General features: G+C 45.5%; 3 protein-coding genes across 3 annotated transcripts in view; all 3 read right to left on the minus strand.

The window, feature by feature from the left end:
* The window catches only part of col6a1 (collagen, type VI, alpha 1), a 22,493-nt gene extending 21,668 nt beyond the window's left edge, over window positions 1-825 (minus strand). The window contains exon 1 of the mRNA XM_079284576.1: window positions 560-825. Coding sequence (XP_079140702.1) covers window positions 560-647 — 88 coding nt within the window. The 5' untranslated portion in view covers window positions 648-825. The remainder of the gene's footprint in view (window positions 1-559) is intronic.
* A 1,784-nt stretch (window positions 826-2,609) lies between these two features.
* LOC306789691 (uncharacterized protein) lies at window positions 2,610-8,336 on the minus strand. The gene is made up of 7 exons (XM_079285772.1): window positions 8,205-8,336; window positions 7,064-7,266; window positions 6,865-6,957; window positions 5,824-5,919; window positions 5,541-5,651; window positions 5,299-5,428; window positions 2,610-5,202 (listed from the first exon to the last, which is right to left on the minus strand). Exons 1-7 carry the CDS (start codon window positions 8,215-8,217, stop codon window positions 3,332-3,334), a joined length of 2,517 nt encoding a protein of 838 aa, XP_079141898.1. The 5' UTR covers window positions 8,218-8,336; the 3' UTR covers window positions 2,610-3,331.
* Window positions 8,337-8,897: 561 nt separating this feature from the next.
* LOC306788968 (uncharacterized protein) lies at window positions 8,898-13,991 on the minus strand. Its single transcript, XM_079284707.1, has 7 exons — window positions 13,852-13,991; window positions 12,901-13,103; window positions 12,672-12,764; window positions 12,488-12,580; window positions 12,273-12,383; window positions 12,040-12,172; window positions 8,898-11,336 (listed from the first exon to the last, which is right to left on the minus strand). The coding sequence occupies exons 1-7, from the start codon at window positions 13,853-13,855 to the stop codon at window positions 9,943-9,945; spliced, it is 2,031 nt and encodes a 676-aa protein (XP_079140833.1). The 5' UTR covers window positions 13,856-13,991; the 3' UTR covers window positions 8,898-9,942.
* Window positions 13,992-14,409: the final 418 nt, after the last annotated feature.

Here is a 14,409-nt window from a genome sequence, read left to right on the forward strand (position 1 = left end):
TGCTGCTTGGAGCACCCTGCGACCACATTGGGTGTCATTTGGCTGATCTAGCCATCTTTATACAGGTGGACAGATGCAGGCCTGTACCGACCCGTGACATAGCTGTCAGCCTGCGCCACCTGTACTATAACTGTTGCAGGGCACCTTGGCAGGGAAGCAGGTGCTCTCACCTGCTTTGGTTCTTGTCCACATTTGTCATATTGGCATCCACAGCACTGATAGTCTGCTTTACACCCTCAACCCTTACTATTCAAGGCCATTGAGGCAACCATAGGACCAAACAAGGGCCTGCTCACGGTGGGCTAGGCTACTGTTATCCTCTGCAATTACATTCAGTTGTTATTGCATCTATGCTGCTGATTTGTGAGGCTCCTCGGACTTCGGAAAGTACGTAACCCAAAGACAACGAACATCTGGACTAGCTCTGGCAGCAATCATCACTTCAGCATATGACATGTCACATTCAAGCACAGAAAGACCACCGTACATGCAACATAATGACATTAACATCAGATACAACATGTTCTTGATAAGTACTTCATATTATCAGCAAACTTACCCGAAAACATTTTTTCTTTTTGGTTCTGCGTTTGCGCTCCAGCCAGGAAGAGGCACAGCAGCGCGAGGAGACCTCCAAGAGTCTCCATGGCTAAACTGCAACAAAAAAATTAAACTACACTAAACACAGCACCCCAATCCCCAGAAAAACAAACCCTGAACCACTCCGGCACCTCTAAACCGATTTGGTCAACTTTTGGTGATCCAGCGCTCCGCCGCAGTTTGTCCGAGGAAAGACACAGAGCGCGCAGAGGAGGACCAGAGCGCACGATGGGGGAGGAGGAGGAGGAGGAGGATAGAGTTCACGCGCTTTCTCCGGGAAACGGTGAGTGGGAATAGACTAGAGCGCGCACAGGCCAAAAGTTTACACAAAATCCCAGATATGCCTGCTTCCTTAAAAGGTCCACGGGGACATGGATCCACAAAAAATAAACAATAAACTTGCTGACTGTTAGGGAGGCTGCAATATGCACGGATTATGTTTTTCTCTTTTGCAGGAAAGAGAGTGCACGTGGAAACTGATCTCGATTATGTTTCAATAGTTTCAGGACATGCATAATGAGAAATCAGAGAACGCTTTGTTGCCAAATCCGTTTTTTCATCAAACTTAATGAAAAGCAGCTGACACATCATGGAAGCATTTTGTATTATCTTTCTGTAGAAACTGTTGGCGGGGTTTGAATACATCTGGTTCACTTCGGCGGAGGAAGGAGGGGGGGGGGGGGGGTTCTTCTCTCCTTTCTCGCTCGGAAGCAGGAAGAGACACAGCGCCACCTAGTGCTCCTCGTGGGCGCAGATCTTGGAGAGCACTTCGGAAAGAGTTTCGGGGTGCAGTGAGGCGCTTCCACGGGAGGACGCAGAGAGGTGGAGGCGTTGAGCGTTCATTGGGTGGTGGTGGTGGTGGTGGTCGTGTGCACAGCTCAGACTGCGTGACTGCAGGGGAAGGTCTGGCCTGGACTCAGATTTTCCAATGAGATCACCGTTCCAGGGAGAAAAAGCTCAAAATGTCCAAGCAGGGTATGTCCTCAAAAAGGTCACGATGAAGCTCCATGTAGAAAAAAAGAGAGCAGATACTTTGTTAAGCTGAGAGGTTCTGCATAATGTCTTCTTGGGCACAGCTTGTTGGCAGACAGGATGGAGCACAAGTTTCCACAGGATCCCGATGTTCAGTGGAGAAGATTAGAAGCATTTCTGAGTCAGTGAGAAAGAAGGAATAGTGCTGAGCACAGACAGCGTCTCCAGCCTGACAACTTGTCTTTTTTGTGTGGTTTTTAACATCTTGTAACATTTAACACACCACCACCACCATAGTCATCTTTGGGGGTGGATCTCCCTGTGAATGGCAAAGATTTTTGCCTTGTTTTAGAGAATATGGTTCAGAAACTACGATGCATAAGTGACCACGGATGAGATGAAACACAACATGGAACAAGGGAGAGAAACTGAGGGTAAAGAAACAGTTTCATCCAGAGAAAACATGAAAGTCACTGCAGCACAGATGGAAGAGATTAATCGCAATTTTAGGAGATGACGTAAGGCTTCATCTGCCCGAGGTCCAAGTTAACATGCTGGGAACTGCGGACAGCGGTGGTCCAGATCAAACATGACTGCTGGCTAAACTGGGCTAAACTTAAGTTGCACCATGCAAACACAACATGAGGAATTCTCTTTGTCGTGGCTGAAACCACTTGAGATACAGCCAGGCGCCAGTCAAAACATCAGGAGATTGCAGGCTAATCAAGATTCAAATGACGGTAATGACAGGAAATGGGCCGGACCGACTTCCGCTGCACTAGTCCCAATCCCTCTCTGCTCTCCTCAGACATGCTTTGAGTCGTCTCCAGTTGGCAGCAAAGCAGAGTACACTTTGTTATTTCTATCCTTAATTTCCATACCTACGCCCGACGATGCACAAACAGCATGGTCACCTACTGCCCTCTAGTGAGACCTTCTGATAGCAAATGTAACGTCCAACACGGTCACACACTTATTTCTGAGAACTCTAGCAGATGTTTTCCTCTGTTAAATAAATAAAATCCACATGCACCATGTATTACCAAGGTCATTTAATTTGAAATTTACAAATTTCACAAAACATAATGGGGCATTTATATATATATATATATATATATATAAAAGGCCAACAGGAAAAACAAAAAAAGTAGAGTCATGTTGAAATAGATGGCACCATCATTTTAACTTTGCAATCTCACAATATTTGACTTTCAGCATATTTACAGAGTCAACATTTTCAATTCTCGCACTATTGAGGCCTTTCCAAAAATATATATATTTTTAACATTACAGCTTGTGAACGTACAGCATCTCACCCAAATAATATCCAGAATAACATCCAAACATATTCATGCGTAAGAAACTGATAAAAAATAAGCTCGAGGAATAGCCTGGTGGGGAAAGGACGAGCTTGTGCTGATGTTAAAGAAACGGTTTGATATTTTGTAAAATACACTCGTTTACTTTCTTGCTGAGTTCGAGGAGATTGATAACCACTCTCATGTAATTACCAGCAACAAAGCAAATAAGTTCCCAAAATGTCAAACTATTACTTAGTTACATAGTCCTGAACGGCTAACGTGACTACACTTACTGTACAGTGAAGAGGAAACTTTACTGTACAGCATCATTCTGTATTCCTTCATGTATTGCTTGGTTCAGTTGGTCCGTTGCAACTGTAGTAGCCTAACCGCCAAACGCAGCGGGTCAGTGTGTGTGTGTGTAAAACGTTCTGCTGCAGTCCGCCCTCGAGCCCGATTCAGTTCATGTTAGAGTGGCTCTTCAGGTGCCTCCTCAGGTGGTTCAGACAGGTGTAGGTCTTGGGACAGATCTGGCAGTGGTACGGTCTCACCCCCGAGTGGTTCAGCATGTGCTGCTTCAGCACGCTTCCGTCCGAGAAGGCTTTCCCGCACTGGGTGCACACGTACGGCCGCTCCCCCGTGTGCACGCGCATGTGAACGGTCACCTTGTGCGCCATCGTGAAACCTTTGCCGCACACCGTGCACTTGAACGGCCTTTCTCCGGTGTGGGTGAGCCTGTGTGTGCGCATCGCGCCCATCTGGGAGAACGCCTTGCCGCAGTCCGGGCAGACGTGCGGCTTCTCGCCCGTGTGCACCCTGGTGTGACTCCGCAGCCCCCCCGCCGTGGAGAAACACTGCGAGCAGTGGGTGCACTGGTACGGCCGCTCTCCCGTGTGCGTGCGCATGTGCTGCTTCAGGTCGTAGCGGTTCCTGAAGCCGCGGCCGCAGACCAGACAGCTCTCGGGCCTGTCGTCGTTGTGGCGCAGCTCGTGGTTGGCCAGGCATTTCTCGGACAGGAAGCACTTGCCGCACTCCCGGCACTGATAGGGTTTCTCGTGGTCGACTCGCTGGTGGTACTTCAGCTCGCTGATGCCGGGGAAAGTCTCATCGCAGTACCTGCACCTGAAGCGATGGTTGGGGCTGTAGGGAAGCTGGTGGTCGCTCATCTGATGGTTCCTTAGCAGGTGGGCCATCTTGAAGGTCTTCCCGCAGTGAGAACACTCGTACTTTGTCAGCAGCTGGACACACTGATGTCTGACCCGCTCGTGCAGAGACCTGAACTGACAGCCGCACTTTGTGCAAATGTGGGACGCGTTTTTACACTTCCTCTTCCTGTGCCGGGAGAGGTGGGCCTCCGTGCGGAAGGCCTTACCGCACTGAGAGCATTTGTAAGGCTTCACCGCAGTGTGGAACCTCTGGTGCTCGAGAAACTCAAAACGATACTTAAAGCTCCTCCCACACAGTGGACAGTTATGCGTGACCCGTCTTCGCGGGTAAGCTGCCTTGACAGACGCTTTCCTGGAGGACGCCGAGGACGCCCGGTGAGCGGAGCCGCTCTTCCGATGTTTTCCTCTGCTCATCAACTTGGCCGTCTCCATGTCGCCCACCTCCTCGTGCCGTTGCTGATGTTTGGTCAGACACTTGGAGGAGATGAAGCTCTTCCCGCACTGCTTACACTGATAAGGCTTGTCATGATCTACCTGCTGATGATACTTCAAGTCGCCGATCCCTGAGAAACCCACCCCACAGTGGCTGCACTTGAAGAGGCGGCTTTGGACGTGAGTTAGCAGGTGTTCTTTTAAGCTGCTAGACTTTTGAAAACTTTTCCCGCAGTGCCCACAGTTGTAGCTGCGGCCACGTTTCGGGCAGTGGTGCCTGAATTTGTCCAGTGAGGTCGGAAAACTGTTCCCGCACTTAATGCACAGATACGCCGCGTTTTTGCATTTCCGCAGCCGGTGGCCGGCCAGCAGAGTGGCCGTTCTAAAAGCCCTCCCACACTCGGAGCAGTTGTAAGGCTGTAGCCCGCTGTGGACTCTCTGGTGTTCGATGAGGACGGAGTGGTGCTTGAAGCATTTGTCACACTCGAGGCATTTATGCGTCCCCGACTGCTGCCTCCTGCGAGGAGACGACGAGATGTCCGCCCTCTTCGGGGATTCGGGGAAGTCCGTCGAGGTGGAAGGGTTCGTGGAGAGCTCTTCGTCGAACATGACAATCTGAGGAACGTCGTTGTTTTCGTCGTCACAAGCACTCGGGTGGGACGCGATGGCCACTTCCAGCGATGTTGGGAGAGACAGGGAGGGAATGAGAAGATCGTCCGACTCAAACGGAGCTGCAGGGAGAAAAAAAAAAAATGTTAATGCAACAGTCTCCCCTCTTCTTCAACTAATACACTACATGAGGACTTTTATAGCGAATGTGCACGTACCAACACTACACTTGGCCAGTTTTCCGTGGCACTGTTTGCTTTGGAGAAGAAACTTAAGGTCATCTCCATTTGAGACACACTGCATGTACTCCTCTAGGACAGAGGGGGCGGCACTGATCCAGGATGCAGTCTGTATACAAGAGAGGCACAAAAAATTATTTAAAAAAAGAGACATTTTCAGGTTGTAGTTGAAAGGTCTCCTAATATATTGACAGTATTTTCTTCAGAAATTCTCTTTGTACCTGTTTGAAATCTGGTATTGGCAGCAGCTCCTCCAGTCTGGTGAAGAACTCACAAACCAGAGTCTCCAGAGCTGTGTCGAAGTCAGGGCCGTACTCCACCGGGAACACGTTCTGTCAGATGGGGGGGGGGGGGGAGAACAACCAGACACTTCAGCACACGGCAACATACCAATATTTCTCAAATTCTGTCGGCTAAAACTGTGAGAAAGAAGCGGATGTATAACATTTGAGTTCTGGCAGATCATGTTGTTTCGCGCACCGTGTACATGAAACGTATTTGTACCTTGAGGAAGTGCTCTCTGCCGTCAGTGTCTTCGATGAGGCCTTGCACCAGCTTCATGAAGTTCGCCTCTGGTGCCTCAATAACAGGATCGTTGGTCTGCGTTGGAAAACAAAACACCACAGTCACATGATTATAGGCCACGTAAATGTGAACAAAATATGAGACAACCAACTGGGGCGGACATTATCTTCATTATTGAGTAACTGTTTATTGTTTCAACAAAAATGTCAGAAAATAGTGTAAAATGCACAGAACAATGTCTTCTAACTGATTGTTTTGGAGCATTCTGCCAGAAATCAATCACTCCACCAAAAGACACGGATATCTTCTTCACAAATAAACACAACAGAATGATTCTCTGATCATCTGGAAGCTAACAAACAAGGTTATCCACTATTTCAATGCTTTTGGTCCAAAATAACTGAATATCCAAATGATGTATTTATTATAGCACAATTCATATGCCTGACCCAGGGCACCACTGCAAGTCCATCTCTTCCAAACACAGGTCATATAGTATACGCCCTTTTTTGGGACTCCACGTTAATTGTACTTTTTTGCAAAGCTTCACACACTAGAGTGCAAAACTGCAAACCAGAAAGATTCAGTTAGAAGCACAGAAGTACTGGGACTTTCAAAACAAAGTGCATTTGCTCTTGGAACACAATTTTTAGGTTGAAATTGTGGATAACCTTGTTTGTTAGCTTACCGATGATCAGAAAACCATGCTGTCATGTTTATGTTTTGAAGATATGTGTATTTAGATGGGATGGGTCAACTTTGAGGGCCACTATTTTCCAAAATGGTTCGTCATTCTGTTTAATCAAACCTACGTTATAACACTGACATGGGTTTGCATGTGAAAAAAAATGAATTCACCATCAACATCATATGAGACTAAAAAAAAGCAGCAAATCCTGATCTTTGAGAGGTTGGAACCAGTTGAAGTTCGGATATTTTTGCTGTAACATTTAGTCAAACAACAAATGATAAGCTGAGTAATCATTTCAGTTTTTTAACCACTCAATTAAAAGCACTCACCTCCTCAATGCAAGATGTTCGGATTCGGTTGAGGTGGCTCTCAACAGCCTTGAGATCTTCAGGGTGCTCAGAACGCAACAGCTCCAGAGTTGTCTAGAGGAAATGTAATACACGATATTATTCTTTTAATTATATGCTTTCATTGAGTCTCTTATTCTCTTTTCATACATGATGGATCTACACATTTCAAAACACTCACCCTTGCTCTCAGGCCCAGTGAGAGCAGCCTCCCTTCTCGTTTGCTCATCAGTTCAGGAACTGCATCTGTTACCATGGACACAAACTCCTCCAGTTTCCCATAGTGCTTTATGCTCCTCTGGCGGACCACTTCCCACATCACCGCTGACATCAGCCGGAGTGGTGGGACCAGGATGGCCAGGGAGGACGGAGGGACACTGAATTCTTCAAAAATAAATTAGATTGGGTCAAAGCAAGATGGATACCTTGTACTGTGTGACTGCTGCTACATATACCCGGGGGGTCACTTCCTATGTGACATGTGTTGTGTTTTAACGTTGAAAGATTGGATTTTGTGTTATATGCAAATATTCATTCATACTAGGTCTTATTGGCGTACTTGTGAGTATCTGAGTACTTTTTTAGCAGGAGGGGGAATAGACTCCAGTGCTAATTGAAGACAAGCAATACATTTTCTAATCAGTACAGTATCTCACTTTAAAGTCAGTACAGCCACAGAAACCCTCGCACTCAGTTCTCGTTCCTCCTGTCTCTATCCCCGTGGTGAACTGGCTCGTGAGAGTAGGAAGTACATCAGAGTAGGGTGCGTTCTCTAGAGCACCAGGGTTGTTTTCAACCAGCTCCAACCACTTACTGCATTTGTATAGCTAACGTTAGTTCTGAACGTTATGGTAGTACTTATATCGTAAAATACCACTCGGTACTTTTACACTGTGCGAAATGGCACAGGAGGTCACTTATAGTGAGTAACGTTAGCAAAAACATGACCAGTTTGAACACATAACGTTAACCGTTAGCTTTATTTCTAATTAAACTGGCTATTGCTAACTGTCAAAACGTGCCAACAGTTAGGTTGCGTTTCATACATTTAAAAAACATTTTTGACCGCAGAAAAAACGTTTCCAGCAGAAAGGAGTTATTAAACACGAGACACAGAGTTACCGTAAGGTATCGTTACCAGACTAGCCAGGAGGCCGCTGGTGTTGCCTGGTAAAACCGGCTTATTATTGGGAAAAACAATTCTTGTTCCAGGGATTAGTCGAGGCCTGTTCAGCCTCGGCTAATCCTTCACTTTAGCTATTCAGCTAGCTGCAGAAGCGATAAATATACTGTTTAGCCGAGCATCGCAAGCTAATACATACCCGTGTCGTTCATTTTGGATTTCTTTAATAATGATGGAAAGAAAAATCATTACAAAAGACTATCTTTCATACTTTCGGTTAGCGTGTTAGCTAGCCGCATACGGGGCTTCAGGCGCCAACTTCTTCCTGAAACACGTTCATTCTGGGGGAGCGGTGTTTCTGTCGGTCTGTTTGAAACAGCGAGGTTCGTTTTGCTTTACGGGGCAGCCCGGATGGCACAATGCTAATTCATCCCTACTTTCAAAATGAGATGCACCGCCTTTCCGGACAACCAAATAACTAAATCTTTGAAGTAATGTTTAAATTTGATAAATGTTTTCTTTTATGTCGCATATTTTCACATAATTGTAAATTAATAGGCTTTGAATATATATTTCCAAAAACTATTTAAAAACTAGTTTGCCATTGAAACGATTATAATTTTACTCCCTTATAAAAGAGATATAAAATCTCAATGGGATTATCTGGCATAAATGCAGGTTCAATAAAATAATAAAAAAATCAGCTTGTAATACAGTCTACAACCCACCCCATCAGGATTACAGGAGCAATGTATTTGTTATTCAATATAATTATGTTCAAGGATCACAAACATATATTAATATTGTGCACTACTGTCGCAGGATCTTTCATATTATATTCAAGTACACATTTTGCTGCAGTCAGAAGCAAACACAGAGCACAATATAGCGTAGTTGCAATTTATTGATTTAGGGTATCAGAAAACAAAAAGTAATACATTTAAATGTAACTGTAGAGGGTACAACAAGAACAGATCTGACAAAGCAGGATCAGGAATCATTCATTAAAAACAAGAACTTTTCACAACATATTCCCTACAAGAGAGAATGAGTGCTATGGAACCTCTTCTACAGTGCATTGAATCAACATCGCTATCAGTACTGGCTAGTTGCATGAATACAACATTAATTACCGTAAATTCCGGTATATAAGCCGCTACTTTTTTTCACACGCTTTGAGACTGCAGCTTTTACAACAATGCGGCTAATTTATGGATTTTCATAGGCTAACTAGCTTTGCGCCGCCAAAGTCGGATGTGTGTTAGAAAACATGAGCCCACACCCGTGCTCGCTACTGGATTGGTCATTACCAGCCATGACGTCTCCGTCCCTGATTACATGACCCGTACCCGGAAAAAACAAACAGGCAGGGCGACCAGTAATTCATTTCAACATGGATAACTAATTTCAAGCGTTGCTGCTAGCACAACAGGTAGCAGCTGTTGTGCGTCATCAGCCCTATTAAGCGGCCAAGCCAGTTAGCCGTAAATGCTATTCAGAGCTACGAGTTACAACAACAGTTATTGCCTCGTTGCTTTTAGATTCTAATGAGAAGACACGCTGCTTCGTTTTACTTCTTCCGTTTGGTAGCCTTGAGAGACCTTAGTCTAAGTATGAAGCATGAAAAGATGTACGAAGATATATTATATTCGCTAATGCTAATCGCAGTTAGCATTTCCCCATTGGCGGTAATGTTCAAATTAGCTTAGAAGCTAGCGAGTCGGACATGTTACGATGTTCAGAGAAGAAGACAACTTTAGTACGGTTAAAAGCATCTTGCCGTTCAACAGGGACACCTGAGGCTTATAGACCAGTGCGGCTTATTTATGTGCATTTTCTTTTTTTCTTTTAAAAATTTGCCGGCGCGGCCTATGTACAGGTGCGCTCTATAGCCCGGAAATTACGGTAGATAAAATGTCACATGGTAATCGATGGAATTAGACAGTCTGGGTTTGCACTACACTGTGAGCTTTCAAGTGTCTCTTCAGGTGATTGTGGCATGTGTACGTCTTTGCACACATCTGACAAGCGTAGGGTCGCACCCCTGCATGACCCATGGTGTGTTTTTTCAATTCGCTGCCACGTGAAAAACCTTTCCCACACTCACAACAGACATAAGGACGCTCTCCGGTGTGAACGCGCATGTGAAGTGTCAATTTGCTCGCCATGGTGAATCCCCTCCCGCACACAACGCACTTGTACGGCCTTTCCCCCGTGTGAGTGCGCCTGTGTATCTGCAGCTCGCCGGCGGAAACGAAAGCCTTGCCGCAGTCGGAGCACAGATACGGTTTCTCCCCGGTGTGGATCCTTATGTGGACGTTCAGGTTTCCCGACACGGAGAAACGTTTCCCACAGTACGTGCACTGAAACGGCCTCTCGCCCGTGTGACTGCGCATGTGGAGACTCAGGTCATGTTTGTTCTTGAAGACTTTGCCGCAGCGCGCACAAACCTGCGTTTTCTGCTGCCTGTGGCGCAGCTCGTGGGCTGTCAAGCAGGCAGCAGAGCGGAACAACTTCCCGCACTGCGTGCACTGATTGGACAGCTCGGGAGGATGACTCTTCTGGTGGGCTCTCAGCTCACTCATACTGGGGCACACTTTCCCACACTGTCTGCACGTGAAGATACGGCTCTGCCTGTGAGTCAGCTCGTGCTTACCCAGCAAGTGCATCGTCTTAAAGCTTTTTCCGCACTGAGAACAGTCAAACTTTAGGACACCACCAACACACCGGTGTCTGCATTTGTCCTGCGCTGATTGAAAGCTATTCCTGCATTTGATGCAAATATAAGCCGCTTTCGTGCACTGTGTCCGCCTGTGAGATGACAGGTCAGAGGTCCTCCTAAAGGCCTTTCCGCACTGAGAGCACTTGAAAGGGTTTTCTCCAGTGTGCAGCCTCTGATGGTCCAGGAGTTCGTAGCGGTAAATGAAGCACTTTCCACACTGAGCGCATTTCTGCGCAACTCGCCGCCGTGGAGGGCCAATCCCAGAGCTGGACGATACAAGACTCTCAGTGGATGTAGAGGGAGCTCGGTTGGTGTCTGACGCCCCGTCATCACACTCCTCCACAACACGAACATCAGGAATGCTGTCATTGCATTTCCCTCCGCTTGTTTCTTCTGCATTACTGCTGTACCGAGTGTTTGCTTCCTCCTCAGATGGCCATCTTGCATCGTGTATCCCCACATCTCCTGCGTCCTGGGGAGGAATCCCATCAGATTCTCCTTGGTTCTGAAATGTTTGTGTGTTAGATTCTGCATCTTCGGCGGTGGTCTCTCGCAGTGAAGGAGGGAGAGATAATGATGAGAAGAGTCGCTGCTCCGAGGGAGAGGGCACTGTTTGAAAAGAGAAATTGCAAAAGGGAGACATTTATTCTGAAATATATCTGCAAACAAAAATTATTGTCACATGCAATGAATCCGTTGGTTGTTATTTCAATTAAAGCTACTACAAGGAACTTTCATTTTGTGTTGAGTTTAGCTGTCTCTGTGCTCGTGTTTCCGACCACCAGATTCACAGTTTAGAAAACCTCTTATTTTACTGCAGCAGGGTCTGACAGTCTGCTCCGCTCAGTCCTGGTTTTGTTCTTGGGCTCTCCTGGGCCACCCCTGCCTCGAGCGGGCCTTAGCCATACAGCACGGGCCTCCAGCAGGTGGCGGTGTTGACGCCCAGCGAGACAAAGCTCTGCTATTGGCCAGAGGAGGGGACGCTGCCAGTTAAAAGCTCCTCACAGTAACTTTAATTGTTGAACCATTTTGTCTACAAATGTCAGTAAATAGTGAACAATGTCAATAACAAGATTTGCAACGGGTTGTTTTGTCCGACCACCTTGGAAGATTTTAATTTATAATGATATTTTTAAAAAAATTAAAAGAGAAGAAAAGAAAATCGTCACATTTGACGAGCTGGAACCAGCAACTGTTTGGTATTTTTGCTTTAGTAATCACCCTCTCATGAATGGATCATCAGTTAATTGACACTAATGTCACTAATATGCACATTAAACCCCAGGCTGGTATCCCAGGCACACTGACTTACCACCGGTATCCATCTCGGCCATTTTACCACAGTGGGCCTTGCTTCTGAGCAGTACTTTAAGGTCACCTTCTTTGGATACACACTGCATGTACTCTTCTAGCACAGAGGGTGTATCACTCATCCACACTGCGGTCTTTATCAAACAAATAAAAAGGTATCATTTTGATGGACTGGAAACAATCAATCTCTGGAAATGCTTTGTAAACTGAAATGTCTATGGTGTAAGGTTTTACCTGCTTAAAGTCTGGTATAAGCAGCAACTCCTCCAGCCTGGTGAAGAACTCACAAACCAGTGTCTCCAGAGCCGTATCAAAGTCATGCCCAAACTCCACAGGAAACATATTCTGTGTGGTGGAACATTTCAACCCAAACCTCGTGTTACTGCATCATTGAACAAATGGCTCCGTTTAATGTCCAAACTGAAAATGAGGTGAAAGCAGAGACGCACCTTGAGGAAGTGCTCTCTCTCTTTCGGGTCCTCCAGGAGTCTTTGAACAAGCCTGACGAAGTCGGCTTCAAGAGCTTCATTTCCTTGATGAACCTGTCAAGGACAATACACACGGCTAAATATATAAACACAACGCTTTTTAAACAGACAGAAATGTCCACGATTTAAAAAAAAAGTCACACACCTGTTTTGCGCTCGATGGCAGGAGGCTGTTCAAGAGTGTTTTAACACTTTTGAGATCCTCTGACTGTTCAGAACGTAACATCTGTAACATCATCTGGAAAAGCCATCAAGCAGGAGTCACATATTTGAAATGATATGTAGATGCTCCATCATCTTTGCTTTTAATGTTTGAAAGTTATATAATATAATCCTTGTGAAAATGAAATATATGGTTCGTCTCTACCTCTCACCTTTGCTCTTAAACCCAGAGTGAGCAATCTCATCTGTCTGTCAGTCAAGATGTCAGGGATCGCTTCAGTTACCATGGACACAAACTCCTCCACCATCCCATAATGCGTGACTCTCCTCAGATGAACCACCTTCCACATCGCCGCCGTCATCACCCTCAGAGGTGGGACCAGGAGCCTCAGCGAGGACAGGGGCAGGGGGCCCTCTGCAAGAGGGAGCAGGTGACTGTAGCATTAATGATTCACGCTTAAGAATATTGCACTTAAAGTACGCGCGCACACCAGAAACATAAAGCAGCTACAGCATGATGAACAGTCTCACGAGTGTTGTCAGAGAAGAAGTGATGAAAACACAGGCTCTTTACAGCAGACAGGTCATACAATCACACTTAAAACACACAAACAAAGTGGCCTGTTTTTTTGCACACACATACTGTATGATCAGGCAGCAGTCATACAAACAACATAGGATGCTACAACAATAGCAGATATGCAGCGTTAGTATAGAATGTGATGTTTTACTTGGCTAACAAAATCTAAAGAAAAAACGAGTTTCAGTTAGATATAGCCCTTAAAATAAAGAGTAACGTTATCATTTAGGTTAATTCATTTTCTTCTTGTATTTGGGTTGCCCATTGTTAGCATTTTGAGGATCCCAGTTTGATAATAGATCAAACACTGTCAGCCCACTTGTGTATTATAAATAGTTATGGTATGAGGGGCTATAGGTGCACAACATAGGTTTCTCAACAAATAGAAAACTTTAAACGTCATCTTATATTCATTATTCTCTTCGTCATATGCCCCAAATTAAATAAATATAGTGCAAACTGCGATTACATCTGATTCTGACTTTATTAGTTTAATAAGTCAAAGCCAGGAAGTTGCTGTTAGCAGGCAAGCTAACAACATCAAAACAAACCGACATGACCCCAGACAAACACAAAACGTTACCCATTTCATTCCTCCGAAGAGCTCAGACAGTTGCGATGACACTGAGGAATGTTTTCCCAATCTTTCTCCTGCAGTGACTAGCTGGGGGAATTAGTTTTTAGCTAATCCAGCACCTCGCTGCAGCTAAACACCACTTCTTGACTTTACTTCTTCGTGTTCAATATTTCGGTAGACAACTCGACATCCGGTCTCTTCACCGCCACCAACCGTCTGCAATTTACATTTCACTTCCGGCAAACCATCAGAATCAGTCCAAATCCCAATGTCCCCCCTAAACCCTCAAACCCTGAACCCTCAGGGATTTTCATGACGTCACCTGGTAAGTGGTTGAGTGTGAGAGATTGTGAGGGCTTGAGATGGTGCAAATAGGAATGGGACAGCCCTTTGCTGCAACATATCACGTTACCATGAAAACGACAAAAAATATGATGTGTAGTTGTAGGTATTTATTTTATACTTCATACTCCCTGATGTGAACGTCTTCAGGCTCTTTTCTCACATGATGAGACTTCATATAATCTATTTACTCGCTTTTGTCAAAACAGCTTCAATGACTAA

This window comes from Melanostigma gelatinosum, assembly GCF_949748355.1.
Source record: "Melanostigma gelatinosum genome assembly, chromosome: 15".
Classification (NCBI taxonomy): domain Eukaryota; kingdom Metazoa; phylum Chordata; class Actinopteri; order Perciformes; family Zoarcidae; genus Melanostigma; species Melanostigma gelatinosum.